This window comes from Boleophthalmus pectinirostris, unplaced genomic scaffold (genome assembly GCF_026225935.1).
Source record: "Boleophthalmus pectinirostris isolate CB_2022bp ecotype Guang Dong unplaced genomic scaffold, ASM2622593v1 HiC_scaffold_1, whole genome shotgun sequence".
In the NCBI taxonomy this organism is placed as follows: domain Eukaryota; kingdom Metazoa; phylum Chordata; class Actinopteri; order Gobiiformes; family Gobiidae; genus Boleophthalmus; species Boleophthalmus pectinirostris.
The window spans coordinates 13,048,819-13,065,634 of NW_026570970.1; the positions used below are offsets into that span (position 1 = coordinate 13,048,819).

At 37.8% G+C, this 16,816-nt stretch overlaps 1 protein-coding gene across 4 annotated transcripts in view; it reads right to left on the reverse strand.

Annotated features, from left to right (window-relative positions):
- The window catches only part of LOC110166534 (plakophilin-4), a 223,403-nt gene that overhangs the window by 122,571 nt on the left and 84,016 nt on the right, over window positions 1-16,816 (reverse strand). For all 4 annotated transcript variants that reach the window (XM_020931788.2, XM_020931786.2, XM_020931785.2 and 1 more), the window contains one exon: window positions 6,562-6,674. In XM_020931788.2, the coding sequence (XP_020787447.1) occupies window positions 6,562-6,674 (113 nt within the window). The remainder of the gene's footprint in view (window positions 1-6,561; window positions 6,675-16,816) is intronic.

Genomic DNA, 16,816 nt, shown 5'->3' on the forward strand with positions numbered 1-16,816 from the left:
TATGACTCTAATCTACCCATTTCTGTCCAAAAACACAACGCAACTTGTATTATTTCACGGAACCCCATTGGACAACAATAACGCGCGACAACTACTGCAATCAAACTAAAATATACCCCGGCGCAGAGGGAACTGAAGTTAAGCTTGTTCTGTATATTTCTATACTATATACTCTAAGTGTAGCTGTGAGAAGTATTGGCTGCACTCGAAATCGCATAGTACCTGCGTCTATTTCAGAACAGAATGGGGAAATGGACATTGTAATATACGGGTAGTGCTTTTTGCAGCTTTTCAAGTGTGAAGTATGAGAACAAAGGCGTGAGGGGGACTATCTGACTGAAGACTGAAGAAATGATCACGTACCATTTTCTTCTTTTATAGTTATTAACACGTATTACTTTATAGGGACTAGTTCAGCTACTGCAAGAAATCACTCTTTTCTGCTGTCATTTAAATGGGCAAAATTACGTAATATCCCCAGTTGGGTACCTTTTATTGCCATACAGAATTGACAGCTATTTTCAAATATATATGATTATTGCGAAAGTAATAAAAAGTAGTCAGTGTGAGGTACTTTGCACAACTCAATCATGGTTTTTATATTTCACATCGCGAGCTCCTGTAAGAAAATTATCCATTTAAAGTAATTATCAAATATAGTCTCTTATGTAATGTCACAAGTGGCGGTCTTAGGGGTGTAGTTAGTCAGCCTTTATGTCCACAGCCCCGCAAAGCTGATTTTCTTTATACCCCCCATGGTAGTTTCTGAGCATGTGTGGGCAGATTGCTATAGTAACAAACAGAAGGTTTTAACCAGAAATATTGTACATTTTAGCAGTCTTAATCAAAATTATGAGGTAAAAAAGGCAATGAGGAACAATTGCGCTAATGAAAGCCAGCACAAATCTGACCATTAAGCAATCTCACAAATGTCACAGTCCATTAACCTCACTGTAATTTCCCTCGACACTTTCAAGAAATGAATTTTAAGTCAGGGTTCAAAACAATACAACCCACGCAGTGTAAGTAAGTGGATGTGGGAAGTTGAAATCAGGGGACACTTGGACTCATATATTTTTATCTGCTGGTTTTACTGTTCCGAGGGACATTATAGAGCTGTAGGCTTTGAGACGTTTTGTTGTTTCGATGGTGCCTTAGGAATACCGGCTCGAGCGTCCCCCGGCTTGAAAGTCTCAGCTCGAGCGTCCCATTCTTTCAGCGGGAACGTTCCCTTCCTCCCTTCGGGCGTCCCCTTCTTTTTGGAGAGGGGGGATCTTCTTGCCGGCCTTTAGTATGTGATGTATTGAGTTAGAAAATCAGCATTCTATACAATAATAAAATTAAATGTGAATGTAGTGAGACCAAATGTCGGGCCTTGTTTACGTCAAGCTGTACACATTTTTTCATTATGTAATATCAATATAATCCTCATTTGCTCGCAGAAGTTTTAAATATTTTTTCTTGTTCCCCATGTCCTATAGCATCTGTAAGTGTTGATTTGGAAAAAAATTTAAATTATTTTCTTACCTGCTTGTCATGAACATAATTTATAGGTAGCACAACACAAGAAACTTTGAAAGCTTCAGAATTTGTTCAAAAAACACTCAGACTTGTGTGTGTAATTAATACAATACATATAATGAAAAAAATGTTGTTGTTTTTGTTTTTTATATGTATATAGATGAACTAACTTAGTTTCATAAAGCGTACAATTCAGGGGGACTTTCCAGCCTAGGGGGACTTTCCAGCTGATTACTGTACCTTAGTTAAACAAAATTTTATTAGCTGATTAGTTTTTAAGGTTTTACATACACAACAGAAGAAAGGAAGAAGGTAGGGATTGGGTTAGTGGAAGATTTGGGAGTGAATCCTGTGTTTAGTCTGCCTTTCCATATAAGTACACCTTTTCCTAGTACTTTAATGTCTAAATAGCAATTTCTGCACACACTCACATGCAGTTGGTGTATTTTGCAGATCACAGAGTAACGTAATGTTCGATTATAAATTTTAGTCGACTGAGCGACTGCAAAACTCATTTTTATACAACCCTACTACATTTATTGATACCAGACTTACAAAAATAAAATTAAATCAAAATAAAGGGTTTGTTCAGATACGTTTTCAAGGACTGTTTAGCTCCTGTTTTTTTTTCTCTTAAAGCTTCACCATGTAACTTTTCAGGCCACATGCTTGTCACATCGCTTCACCCGCAATGTTCAACAGTATGGAATTCAACTTTTCCATCTTTAAGGAGATCAGGCAGATATCCAGGTCAGATCTGTGGAGCAGCGAGCATTCTCATAATAAGAATGCAAGTTTTCCAAGGTATTTGTGAACAATTAAAGAATATGATGCAAAATAGATCAGTTTAATGCCAAACTGTGTAACATTCCAGCTGAAGAAATACTATGGAGACAAGCAGGTAGCAGACCATCCACCAGAAAAGTTACGCAGTGCACCTTTAAGTCAAATTTCAGACCTGGTTGAGCGTTGGGACAGGGTCAGTACTTTCTAACTTGGCTCAATTTACTTTTATTGACATTTTGATTAAATAAAAGACATTATGACTTTTTTTTTACACGCAGAAAAGAGAAAATGCTCGATAATTCTTTATATTGATAATCCCATTTGATGCCATAACAGCTGCCAGTGCTTTATCGACGTGGCCGGGTCAGACTGTCTGTATCGAGCCGAGAGAGACAGAGGGGATCATTGAGGTGAGTAGAGCACACACTCACACACAGACATACTTCACCGAGCAGAAGACACTGCACCGTCGCGGCTTCAGATGGAAAAGGGGCTCAGCTCAGAATGACTGGAACTTCAATATGGTGGTGCTTGGTTGAGGACTTAAAGGTGCACTATGTGACTTTTTGGTTAGTCAGGTTTATTTTATCTTATTAAAAACAAATGTCAATGTTACTTTCCTGTACATAAGCAATGCAGACTTTTAACGAGAACAATTTAACACAAAATGGTCAAATTCCCTACTTCAAATTCTAATCTCTCTCTTTTTTTCCTTAAGATTGGCTGTATAACTCCCTATTAAAGGTGCACTATGTAACTTTTCGGTTTCAGTCACCTTCTTGTTTCTATGGATATGTCATTGCTCAGCTTCCATTGTTCCACAATATGACAATAAACAAATCTAACTTACACTTATTCAATTACAGGTGGCTGAATTGCTCAAAAAGTCCTAGAAAAACGTCACTCGTCTGTTTGAAATGTTCCATAATATGACATTAAACAGCACTATCTTGTACTTATTAAATTACAGTTGGTTTTGTAGCTCAAAAATACCAAGAAAAACTGGCATTTTGACTGTGAACTGGCTTGCCTTTCCACAGATATGACCTGTAACTATGGTCTGGGTTGGTCTCCATGATGATAGAAAGGTTTAATGCCATACTGTGAAGCATTCCAGACAAAGCAATAACGTCTCCATGGAAAGAAACAATTAATGGATCCTCCACCAGAAAAGTTATGCACCACTTCTAAGTACGGATTAAAAATTAAGCAGCTTTTAAAAAATTACACTATGTAACAGGGATGTAACGATATCCAAATCTCTCCGTATCACGATGTGCATCTCACGGTACGATATTTATTGCGATATTTTGGAGAGGCTGATATAATTAAAGATAGGACATATTTCTGCTTTTAAAATACCTTGACAACATATTGGGGTGAATTATTTCCGTCATAATCCCAAGAATTCTAGCAAAAAACATATTTCTTCATGTTGTTTGCACTGAAATGAATCATGGGATATGCAGTTTCCAATGTTCATAAGCTGTTGCTACGGTAACACCATGCATTTAAGCAAAGGAACTTGTAATTCGATATATTGTGACAGCTCTCGATAGTATTGTGAGACTTTTGACGATACGATATCACGATATTTTGGTTATTATCACATCCCTACGGTGTAACTTTTCTGCTGGATGCATCTGGTTGTGTCGATGAAGACTGGTTTTCCCTTGAATGTACCACAGCATGGCATTAAACTTGATTTTTATTTAATTATAGGTGCTTTTAACAGTAAAATACCTTGAAAATTATGCATTCTACTGTAAGCGGGTCCACGTCTCCACAAATTAGACCTGGAACTTGGCTTGGTGCTCGTTTCCATGGAAATAGATAAGTTTAATATCAGGCAAAAAACAGGCAAAGTAACATCATCTCCATGGTAACAGAGCATCCACCCGGAAAGTTACAGTGCACCTTTAAATCCGAGGTGAATTCTTAAAAAGTTATATTATTGTTTTATTAATACAAATACTTCACAGTGATATATTACAATGATATATTTTGTTTTTCCAAGAACAATTTTCAGATAATATTTGGCCATCCATCACAAATGTGCAAAAATGTGCTTTGGTTCAGTTTCAAATTTTCCACGAAAAGTGAACAGACATTAAGATGAACAACAAAACTTATTACAATGGAGATTTCAGTTTCTTGTATTTTTAATTGCCTCCGTTTTGCAGTCTTGTTAAAAAGTTTCTACCGTACTGTATTTTACCACATTGCCAATCCAACAACTGCTAATTTACTCAAACTTCTTGCATCTAGCACCGTCAAAACACCACTGAAAATCATTAGATTTAAGCTCATCTAAACATTGGAGATAGAACAATATACTGAATGGACAATATTTGCATTTTTTAGCATTAAATCCCCAGCATGATATCTTGTTTTTGGCTGATCTGCGCCTAAAAGGTATACATAAACCCTTATTTTAACACTTAAATTATTACCATTTATACTTTTTCTCTGCGTTATTACAATATATTGTGATGCGTGAGCTACTGTGTCCAAATAATTTCCTTTGTGGATCAATAAAGCTTGTAAGGTCTAACAAAATGTAATTACAGCTCACTTATAGGTTTGTAGTAGTAAGTAAAAATAACATAATTTGGGGAAAATACTGCAAAATTGTACATTCATACCATACTCCATACTGATGTACAACTCATCAAGACCTGCTTGATTATGGAAAAAATCATTAGCACGATTATTTTGGTCAATATTGAAATCATGACTATTCAAACGATAATTTTTTTAGTTACACAATGCATTTATTCAACATTTCTCTCTCAAAAAAACGCTTTGTTATTGATAATTTACGCAAAACTTTCAAATTGACAACAAATATAGGCTACAAATCTGTACCGTAGAGCAGTTTTGCGATATAAAAATGTGACATAAAATGAATAAAATATACTTTGAACATGAACGAAGGCATAGAAAAACATAAATGTATCCAAAATGAACTAAATATCCCTTTGTTAAGCTTCAAATCGTTTCAACTTGATTATATGAGTTTGGAGATCGCTCGACACACAAATCGAAATCATGATCAAAATTCGATTAATTGCACAGCCTTAAACTCACCCTTGTGTAACAGATAAGTCTACGTTTCTGTCAATCATCACATCATCTTTGCACTGTTTCCTTACGACCTCTTAACTTAACTAAAACTGTGATATACTGTATTTAAATTACGATATTTGTTGTCTACTTACTGTACATACATTTATATAATTTGTCTTATTGACACCAGTCTCTTGCTTATTTAGAAGTTTATTACCATTTTTAAATACTTTTTACTCTGTGTTATTGTAATATATTGTGATGTGTGAGCTACTGTGTCCAAGTAATTTCCCTTGTGGATCAATAAAGTCTAAAATTGGCCATCTTTTTGTCTGGATTCTAAGCAATCTGTATCACGTGGACCATGAAAAACACATATCGGTGAATCTCTACTGTACACAGCCTTTTATTTATTGTCCAATCTGAACACTGCGGGTCGACCTGTTCCATTATATACCATTACATCTGTTCTGTACATGTATTGATTCCGAAAATATCACGATGAACGATAATACTGAAATAAATTTATACTCCTTTCACAATAACCTTAAAGCACTGAGATATATTTTTACTTGTACGTATACTTTTATATAATTATCCTTTTATTGACACCAGTCTCTTGCCATTTCTACTACTTATATAGAATTTATTTTACAATCTTTATGTTTCTCCTCTTTATTATAATATGCCGTGAGCTACTGTATCCAAATTATTGATCCACAAGGGAAGTTAAGTCTAAATTTAAGCAGGATAATCACAATAAACCCTTTGCTAAGTGAATCATATTACACATAATGAGGCCAGGAGTACATAAATAGTACAATGAAGCACTTAAGTAGGTAGTTCTAGTAATGTTTTAAGTTTATAAAAGTATCGCATTTAGATCCCAAAGGAAATTCAGTCAATATTGGATCAGCTACAACTCAAATGTCATTTTATAAGTCTAATACAACGTAAAATTAAGAAAAATCTCTCCACTAGTGCGAAGAAAAGGTACAAGCAGTGTATAAAGAGCCTGAAAAACATAGTTCATCTCGCACATATTGAACAATAAGTCAGTAAAGTAATTTTGGTGACAGGCCTATACACCATAAGCTTAATCCTATAGAGTCTGTCCATAGGCGTGTGGGATGGAGGCGCCATGTGGTGTGCGAGTGGGGCCAGTGGAGGGAGCGTCCTCATTACCTGCTGCTCGCTGCGCCTGGTGATTCGGCCCCGAGTCGGCATCTTTCCAACTGATTTGCCACAATCTGCCTCTCTACCTCCAGCTCCCGAGTCAGCCGCTCAAACTGGAGCTCCTGCGTGGGAATAAAAGGGAGAAAAACTTAAATAAAAGGTCCTATGTTACACAAAAATGATTCTTGTGAGGTTTAAGCCAGACTGTCTCCAAAGCGCAAAATGCTCTGTTCCACCTTGTGACATCATACTAGTGTAGTGAAGGCTGTGCAATTGATCATATTTTTATTGCGATTTCAGTTTGTGTGTCAAACGATCTCCAAACTCATATAATCGAGCTGAACTAAAGATTTAGGATTTTTTTTTTTTTTACATAAATAAGTATATTTAGTTTATTTTTTAAATATAGAGATTGTAGAACAGCTGGATATATAGTTTATTTTGGATACATTTATGTTTTTCTGTGCCTTATTTCATGTTCAAACGATATTTTATTCATATTTTTTTGTGTTATACATCGCAAAACTGCTCTAAGGCACAGATTTGTAGCCTATATTTATTTTCAATTTGAAAGTACTGTGCACATTATCAATAAGAAAGTGTTTTGTTTGTTTGTTGTTGTTTTTTTGAGAGAGAAATGTGAAAGAAATACATCTTGTAACTAAAAAAAAATTATCATTTGAATAATCTTGATTTCAATATTGACCAAAATAATCGTGGTAAGGATTTTTTTCCATAATCAAGCAGCCCTCAGTGTAGTAGTAGTTTTCAAGTTAAACACTTCTTTAGCCTTTAGTTCAGTAGAAATGGGCAATTCCAGAGTTGAAATTATCCAAATGATACTAGCGAAGGTGCGGAGTTTAAAAACATAGTTGATCACTACCACATGATGTGATCACAAGGTGGAACGTTGAAGTGTTTTCTGTTTGAGAGAAAAACTAAATATGCAGAGTTTGTGTGTTAAACATGTGTGAATGAAACAACACAACTCCAGGTCTGTTTGCGATGAGGAAACAACATTATGACATACAGTAGATCAGAAAATAGGGTAATCTGGGCCCTTTAATGAAGATTACCAAGAAAAAAAACAAACACACTAGATTTGACGGGGATTTAGCAGCAGGAAGTGAAGTCAACACAAAGGGAGCAGATTTGACAGACATGGCGGCGTGGGGGGTGCGCTCCTCGCCGTGGCAGATTATTTGTGAACGGTGACAACAGAGGAGACGCTGCTCAAGAAAAACTGCCCCGAAACATTTCACTCCTGCATATTGGATCCCAGTGCAAGAATAGATTTAAAGTTACAAGGCCTTATTAATATTACATAAAGCCTTAAGAGTTTATGAAGCCAAACGTCATTACCATTTTTGGGAAGAAGCTCTGAAGCCTTGACAGACACACATGCGATACAATCCTTGAAACAATTTAAACCTTTCTTAGAGGCTGACTTTTTATTTTCTAACAGCTAAACTTAAAGGTGAACTGCGTAACATTTCTAGTCCGCCACTTTCTGTTATCGCTTTGTCTAGAATATTCCACAAACAGTCAGGATTAATCTATCACAAAGGAGACAAGTGTGTTACAGTAACTACACTACATTACAATTTAGATCTGTGGAGGGTCGCTCCTGTTCGCACAAGGAATTATTGTATTTTTGAGTAATAGAAACACCTGTAATGAATAAACGGAAGATGGATATGTTAAAAGTCATACTATGGAACATTCCAGGCAAAAAAATTACATCTCCATTTCAGATAAAAGCAACCTTCTTGTCTAATTTTTCTATGGACAGTAAACACATTCAGCATGAAGTGTAGAAATATACTAGCCAGGCTGGTGTCACCTAGTGCCTCCACTCAATTTCATTTCTCTCCAGCGATTAGGACAGGAATCGGAATACACTGGACCTTTTGCAAGAACCATGAAGTGCGAGTCCGGGCACCAGCCAATCAGCGAAGAGCCATACATTCTGTGTTGGCAACGATTCCCGAGATCGAGGATTTAAAGCCGGAACAAAGAGAATGTTTGGTGAGTTTTATCAAGGGGAAAGACGTTATTGCCCTTCTTCCTACAGGACTTGGGAAAAGCTTAATATACCCCGTTAGCGGCGCATTACATACACCACAATCAAATAGCAGCGACTGGTTAAATAAAAAAAAGTACCCGCCTGCCATCGATCAAACAAATCCTAATGCAGACGGTCAGGAGTGAAACCGCCTCATGAATCAGGCTAGAAATATGCTGCTTATTGTAGGACAACAAGAGAATGTAACAAATGTGCAACGCAATGTGAACTAAGCAGTCTCAAGACTAAATAAACAAGACTCGATGAGTAAGAAAACATTCTCAAAGGGCAAGTTCTGATTTCTGGATTATTCAGTAACTGATTATATTATAATCATAATAACCAAAAGATAATAATTGTGATAATTTAGAAGCAGCACAAAAAGGAAATTTTGCACTTCTTGCTCCAGGACAGGTGCATAGAGAGGGCGCGTGCACAGCTCTCCACACGCAAGAAAATAAGAAATCTCTAACACGCTTTCAGCACCAGTGATTTATTTACAAAACAGCCCCTGGGCCTGGCCTTTATCAGGCAAAATTAGACAATTTCGGAAGCAAAAGAAAGTATCTCTTTACTCTAAAAAAAAGTAAAACAAAAGTAAAGTGCTTTTATCTGACATTTAAGAAACGTTAACTTTACTTTTCCATTTAAAACTTTTATTTAATAAAACTGTTCGTGTATACCAGAGAAATAATAACATAACACACATAAAAACATTCCACTGTTGTTTATTAATGGTATTGGCATCAATCATAATATCTTTGTAATATCATGGTAACACTCAAAATTTGATATAGTGACATCCCTCCCCATCATACACCAAATATATCCAGACAGAACAGTACCCACAAGCCCAGCAGCACCCACATACACTCCTTTGGTCCAGTTTCGTCATTAAAATGTCCAGGCTCAGTGTGCAGCCGGGCAGCAGGACACAGGCTCTGCCCACACACAGAGATAAGCACCACTTGTGAAGGTGATATTTAGCCTTGGTGGCACCGTTTCTCGGGGAGTTGTCTTGAAATCAGCATTTGACTAATTATATTGCCCAGGCAAAGCTATTACTTGCACAAATTCCCTTCCAGCTGCCTGCGCCGCATAATGGGGCTTCAGAGATACACAGGGTTTCTAGCACACTGCACACACATAAAAGCACCCGCACACACACTCTTTTTAATTGGACGTATTTACAGGAACAAAATACACACTTTTGCTCTTGAAATTGGTCCATACTACAAGGCTATAAGATGAATTGCTGGAGAATTGAAATCACAATTAACAAAACGCAAAGAACGCAATTATTTTGTCCTTTGTAAGAAACAATATGGTGTTGGATTTTGTATACAGCTGTCCAACTCGTACACATGTTCTCAAATGTTGTATTCATTTTGCACTTAAAAGGCACTGTACCTGATTTTTACTGTCTTAAAAACATGAAAATTCCTCACTTACCTCATACATTAGAAACATTTTAATTATTCTCAGGACTTTTCACAACTTTCAGAGACCAGAGTCAAGCTAAGAACAATTAGGATACTAGCTGTGCACTTCTTGATACTCGGATAATAAAACGATTTATAGTAAGATGCAGCTTGTACACAGAAGATTTATTTTGAAGGGCCCATATTACACTTTCCTAATCGAAAGTGTTTCATTCACACGTTTAACACACAAACCCTGCATATTTAGGCTGAGTACGTCTTTCAAACAGAAAACACCTCATTCTACCTTGTGATGTCATGTGATCATACATGAAGTGCTCCAAGTGTTTTTAAACCCCATACACCTTCACTAGAATCATTTGGATGATTTCAGCCCTAGAATCAAGCCCCGGGGTTTCTAAATGGCCGTCTATTCAAATCAATGGGCTGAACTCAATGACACATGACTCCAGATTCACCTTTAGCCCGGTGAAGTGGCTCCAGGACGATTAAGTACGCGCAGTAGTGCTCTTTTCTCCGGCGGGCACACACCCGGAGCGCAGTCTGGTGTATGTATCACATGATCGTTTTGACCAATCCGAGAGAGAGGAGCTAGAGCGGAGCCGGAACTAACGATTATAAAACTTTTTTTTAAGACATGTTATTAGGTTTTTAGTTTTTTTTTTGTTTTCATACCTGATAGTTTCGACTGCTCACTACCACCACTCTGAGGAAGACCACTAGTTGAAACTGTCAGGTATGAAAACAAAATCTTGGTCTGAAAAAAGAACCTAATAACATAAAATATCCAAAGACCAAATGAACCTCATTGGACCGTTTTTTAAAACAACTGAAGGATTCTGAGCTGAGAAAAAGTTTATGATCTAAAAATAGGTAAAAATCGCCACAAAATCTGATATTTTTGAAAGTTGTAGGTGCCCTGTTAGCTGAACACGAGCAGTTTGCGATTACCGTATTTTCCACACCATAGGGCGTGCTCAAAAGCCTCCAACCCCATCAAAAAATGACTGTGCACCCCGCAATCCAGAGCGCCCTATACGCAAATCCACTCGGGTGTCCCTCATCTCTCCACGTGGATGAGCAATGGAACGGAGGAATGAACCGAAAAACTCAGCGCAATGTGCCACTTCTAGCCACAACGGAACAACTGAGTCACTGCGAACACACTGACAATCCAGCGGTCCCAGACAGCACCCTCCCTACACGCCACAACTGAACAAAGCCCAGAGTCACCGTGAACGCGCCAAACAAAGTCCCACTGACCCATCCAACTGTTGTGTTTCGTTTAAAGTCCGGTGCGGTTTATTTGTTGGAAAAGTTTGAAAATAGACCATTTAATGACAGTGCGCCTTATAATCCAGAGCGCCTAATAGCCCGGAAAATATGGTACATCTCGACCAGAGGGATTTTTTCACTGAAGCACCAGTGAGTGTCCCCTACGTCAACTGGAGACAACTACAAACCAGCAATACCCTATCCAGTTATTTTAATAGATCCATGCCTAGAATTGCCGATCTCTACTGAACTAAAGCTAGAAGGAACAGAGCTTTTTGAGGTTTGGAGACAGCCTAATAATCCAGGATTACTCAAACGTGTGTGAAAGAAACAAAACACAACTCTAGGTCTGTTTTTGAAGAAGTAAAAAGGCATAATATATGACCTTTAAAAGCTGATTATACAATATATCTGTACTGGGGAAGACAGATTTTGCTCAGATACATGAAAAAAAGAACAGGACCTTTAATTTACCACCAATATTGCATTTGTTTTCTTCCTTGTTACTTTTAAATTGTGCGCAGTGAACTATACCTTGAATCAAAAACATACAACACATACATATTCTAGCCCAAACACAATACTTGCTGCCGCTTACTTACCTTTATACTAGGCTGTGCAATCATGTTTTCCTCACATGTCCAATACCAAATTCCAATAGCGCTGTAGTACAATCCATATACAGTACACACACTCACAGTGACGAACAACTGTGGACTGCTCTAGCTACACTGTGACCTGTATTGAGGAAGCTTGACCACTCCTAAAATGCCTGGACCGGCCTCCTTTTCACACCTAGACTCCAGTAGCTCTCACGGGGCCAGTGAAAATCCCCCCCCCCCCACGCCACACCTCGCCTCTCAGCCTCACCGCTGTTGCACAATGTAAACATGAGTGAAAGGAGGGAAGCGTGAAGGAAGGAAGGAAAGAAAAGTTCTGTGTTTTTTTTGTTGTTTTTTTTCCAATTCTATACACCAGGGATACAGCAGGACAACACAAGCAATTAGAGTGAGAGCTGAAATGTTCAAGATATAGGGCGGTTTACGTTTGTGGATATTTTTAAAACAAAAGATGGTTAAAAGCATTAAAAGGAACAATAAAAAAAGGATTAAACGGAACAATGAGCAAAGCAAAGTTTACAGTGATGATTTGGTTTGAACTATGGACTATGAACACTCCTTAAATTTCATAACCATCCCTGAGGCACACCTAAACAGCCTGGCTACTATTTACATTACAATGCATTTGCACATGCCCTCTTCTGTAGATATCCATATTCATTGTATTTTAATTTCATTTCATTTGCAAAAACTGCTTTTTCTAACAGTAATTTACCATTATTAAAGCCATTATGTTTTTTTTTTTCTTTTTAGTTTGAATAATTGCACTGAAAAAGCATGTGTTCTTACTCTGAGTGTGCTTGTATTTCCACAAACTTTTATTTGGCATGGAGAAGGGCTGTTTTCCATGGAAATATTGTTTATTTGGCTATAATCTTTTAGTCAGTCTGGTGCCACCTACTGCCTCTGCTCAAATTAATTTCTCTTCAGTGACTAGGTCAGGAATTGGAATACACTAGATGGTTTGCAAGAACCTGGAAGTTGTAGACTGCACACCGGCCAATCAGTGAAGAGCTGTGAAGCCATGACGTCAAACTCAAGCGTCTGTCTCGGTCCCTTTTGTGGTTCAGCACAACAGTAAACAAAGTGGTCGAGATGGATGTAGACGAAGACATACATTCTGTGTTGGCAACGATTCCCAAGATTGAAGATTTAAAGCCGGAACAAGGAGAATTTTTGCTGAATTTTATCAAGGGGAAAGACATTAGTGCCCTTCTTCCATACATCACAAAAAAATAGCAGCAATTGGTTAAAAAAAACGTACTCACCTACTGTCATGCGAACGAATCCTAATGCTGTCAGGTCTGACGGTTTCTACGAAGTGAAACCAGCTGATGAATTAGGCTAATAATCTTTTACAGTATGGCATGATATGTATCTATCGTCGTGGAAAATGTTCCAAAGTGTGGTTTAACTTATATCTTTCTACTACACAAAGGGACTTTAAACTTTCTTGCATTTTAAAGTTATTTTTCCCCATAACATAATTTCAACTCACAATATGTCTGATGCCTTGAAATAACTTAAAGTATTGTTCACATTATATGAGCTCTTTGCTAAAACTTGGTTACCATGGCAGTGAATCAATGTACAACATGATTTTAGACTTCAACAGTTGGTTTTCAGAAGTTTGCCAAAGAACACTCTGATATAGTTCTGTATCTACAATGCTGTTACTATAAAAGAGTCCTGGCTGCATGCATAGTCATTTACACGTCTATAGAGATGTGAACAAATGCTTATGTGAGCCAGGCAGGCCGCGTCCAAACACAGCCTCCCTCATTATGCATTCAGGGTCGTATTTAACCCATTCACACTTTGTTACAGCTACAAATTACACTGTAAAGACGGCCAGACCTGAAAGAGGGCCAATGAACCAGAATAGAAGTGAACTGTGTAGAATTGTTGCTGTACAATTCTCCATTTAAAGTACACATTTGATTAGATTAACGTTATTATATTCAAGATTTAACAAAAAATCTTGACTAGTTTTACACAGTTTGACCATTTTGATCATGGATCTATAATAGTGTGGGGGAATGTCAATGGAGGTAGTTACACAGAGGCACTAGCCCGTATTGAGGAAGTAATGCAGAAGATGCCGAAATGAGTTTCCTCCACAGGGTGTCTGGGTGCTCCCTTAGACATAGGGTGAGGAGCTTAGCTACATGAGAGGAGCTCGCAGTAGAGCTGCTGCTCCTCCAGGTCGAGAGGAGCAACTGAGGTGGCTCGGGCATCTGTTCCAGATGCCTCTTTGGCGTTTCCCTTGGGAGGTGTTCCAGGCATGTCCTACCAGAAGGAGGTCCCGGGGGAAGACCCAGGACACACTGGAGGGAACATGTCTCTTGGCTTGGGAACAGCTCAGAGTCCCGCCGGAGAAGCTGGAGGAAGCGTCCAGGGTGAAGAAAGTCTGGTAGTCCCTGCTGCCCCCATGACCCGGTCCCGGCAAAGCGGTAGAAATTGGAAGGATGGATGCAGAAGAGAAAAGTATTTTTGGGCCCATGTGCCAATGAGCACAAGCCACTGAAAACAACACGACGCCATCTTGGGTTCACTTTCCAAATTTTATTATAACTCTATGATTTAAAAAATATATATAATTTTACCTCCTGGTTGTAGAGGTTATTCTATAATTGTTACCTAACAAACAAAATGTAAACATGGACCAAAGCTCCTCCAATTTACACAAATAGTTACTAATCTAAAATAATTGCTCTATAGTTATAATCTAAGACACCCGTGGATCATAATGTTACAACTGTGACATTTTAAATCACAAGATTCTTCTAAAATGATTTAATAAAAGAAACAAGTCAGCTGATTTCTGTGTTAGAAAACTGTGGTGCCCAGCGGCAGCTGACATCACTGTAAACACCATCATAACAAAGAGCTGTGGAGTTATCTGCCCCTCCTATGGACAGCTGCACTGTCACGCACTGATTTTTTCATTTGTATTAAAATGTCTATGCAGCGCTGACAAATCCTACACATATTACATATTAACAAGTCTGTTTTTCTAGGTATTGTTGAGCAGCAAAACCACCTGTAATTTAATAAATGTAAGATAGAGCTGTTTAATGTCACACTGTGGAACATTCAAGGCAGAGCAATGACATCTCCATAGAAACCAGCAGGTGATGGACCCTCAGCAGTGCACATTTAAAAGTTCTGAAAAGTCGATGTTGCATAACAGGTCTGCTTTAAATAGGTATAACAAAAATATGCTATGCCAGAGTGACATTTTCTGATAAAGAGTATTTTTGGGAGTTGAAGGTGACTTGCTTTTCAGAGAAGACTCCAGCTCTGTGATTGACAGCACTATCACCTCCTGCTCGCTCCACAGATATGCACTCCGTCTCCTCTCCGCGATAAGAGTAATTATTTAGAACCCTCTTATAGTGTAGTTAATGCCCTCCCCCAGTGGTAACCTTTACAATGTAATCACCGATGCTTTATGATCTTTAGGGCTGATTTAGTGGACGTTATTATCTCAACTAGTGCTGTAGGTCAGGTGGAGTGTGGCAGGAAGGGCATCTGATGTAGAAATCAAATGAAACGCCTCTAGCTGAATAGAGAACGTTAAACTTTTAAAGTCGTGATAATTTAAGGTAGAAATGAATGGCTGACTTTTTACTTCTTCAATAAAAGCTGTAATTTAGATCTGGTATTTTGTAATGTGTTTCTGTTTAACTTTTAGGTACGTCTGTAACGATAATTGCCAAGTAGACTTACCGTATTTTTTGGACTATATGTGGCACTTTTTTTCATGGTTTGGGTGGTCCTGCAACTTATATATTAAAATATATAAGCCGCTGTAGGCTCTAAGGGCGGTTTGTGTGTCAGTATCTGCTGCTCCTGTTACTCCAGTACCACCTTCACTTCTCTCTACTGCGCATGTCTCCTGCAGAAAGAGCTGCTGTTCTGTCTGTATCATGTCAGTTGATTTCACCATTACTTCTGTAGCACTGAAAATTAAAAATTTAAGTGACTTCAACAACAACCAAAATCATCCTGTCGGGATTCAGAAAGGCCAGAATAATTCTAAATGAACTGATGCTGAGTCTGACAACAGCTACACAGAAAAGGAACCAGCGCTCTGTTTACTTCTGGAGGTCACGGAGTGGCTCAGAAGTGACATCGAGGATGAAGAATTCAATGGATTTAGTGATTTGGAGTGAGATGGACAGTTTGTTAAACTTGTTCTGTTGTTTATGCTATAGTTTTCTGAATAAATGTTCATATGTGACGTTAACAGCCTGTTGTTCTCTGTTCTGTTGTTGTCTTGCCTTTCAAGATGAAATGTCAGTTCCTGGTCTCTGATTTTATAAAATACATTTTCCCCAAAAAGTGCAACTTATAGTTCGGTGAAAATTTTATGTTTTTTTCTTCTTCATTACACATTTTTTTTGCTGGTGCGACTTATAGACCGAAAAATGTGTTATCTCTAAATAAATTACACAATTACTAATACTGATTGAACATATATTTTTTGCATTGACATTTTCTTATTTACTTGCGGTAAGTTAAAGGTGAAGTATGTAGCTTTCTGGAGGCAGCATGGTACCTGCATAATTCCATGAAAATAGAAAGTTAAAACCATACTTCAGAACATTCTACATAGATATAGTTACATTTTATGCGTGGAATATTATACCCAAAGGAACCATTTCGATTTCCAGTGAAAAAAAGGCCAAGTGAGAGTCAGGTTTGTGGAGATGCAAGCCCGCTCACAGTAAAGACACATGTTTTTCAATGTTTTTTAGTGCAATAAAATGCTCATACTTCACTCTGCAAAAAAGTTACACAGCGTGCCTTTAAAATTTGAGCAGAGTTGGTTTGAATAATTTGGCTTTAGATCTATA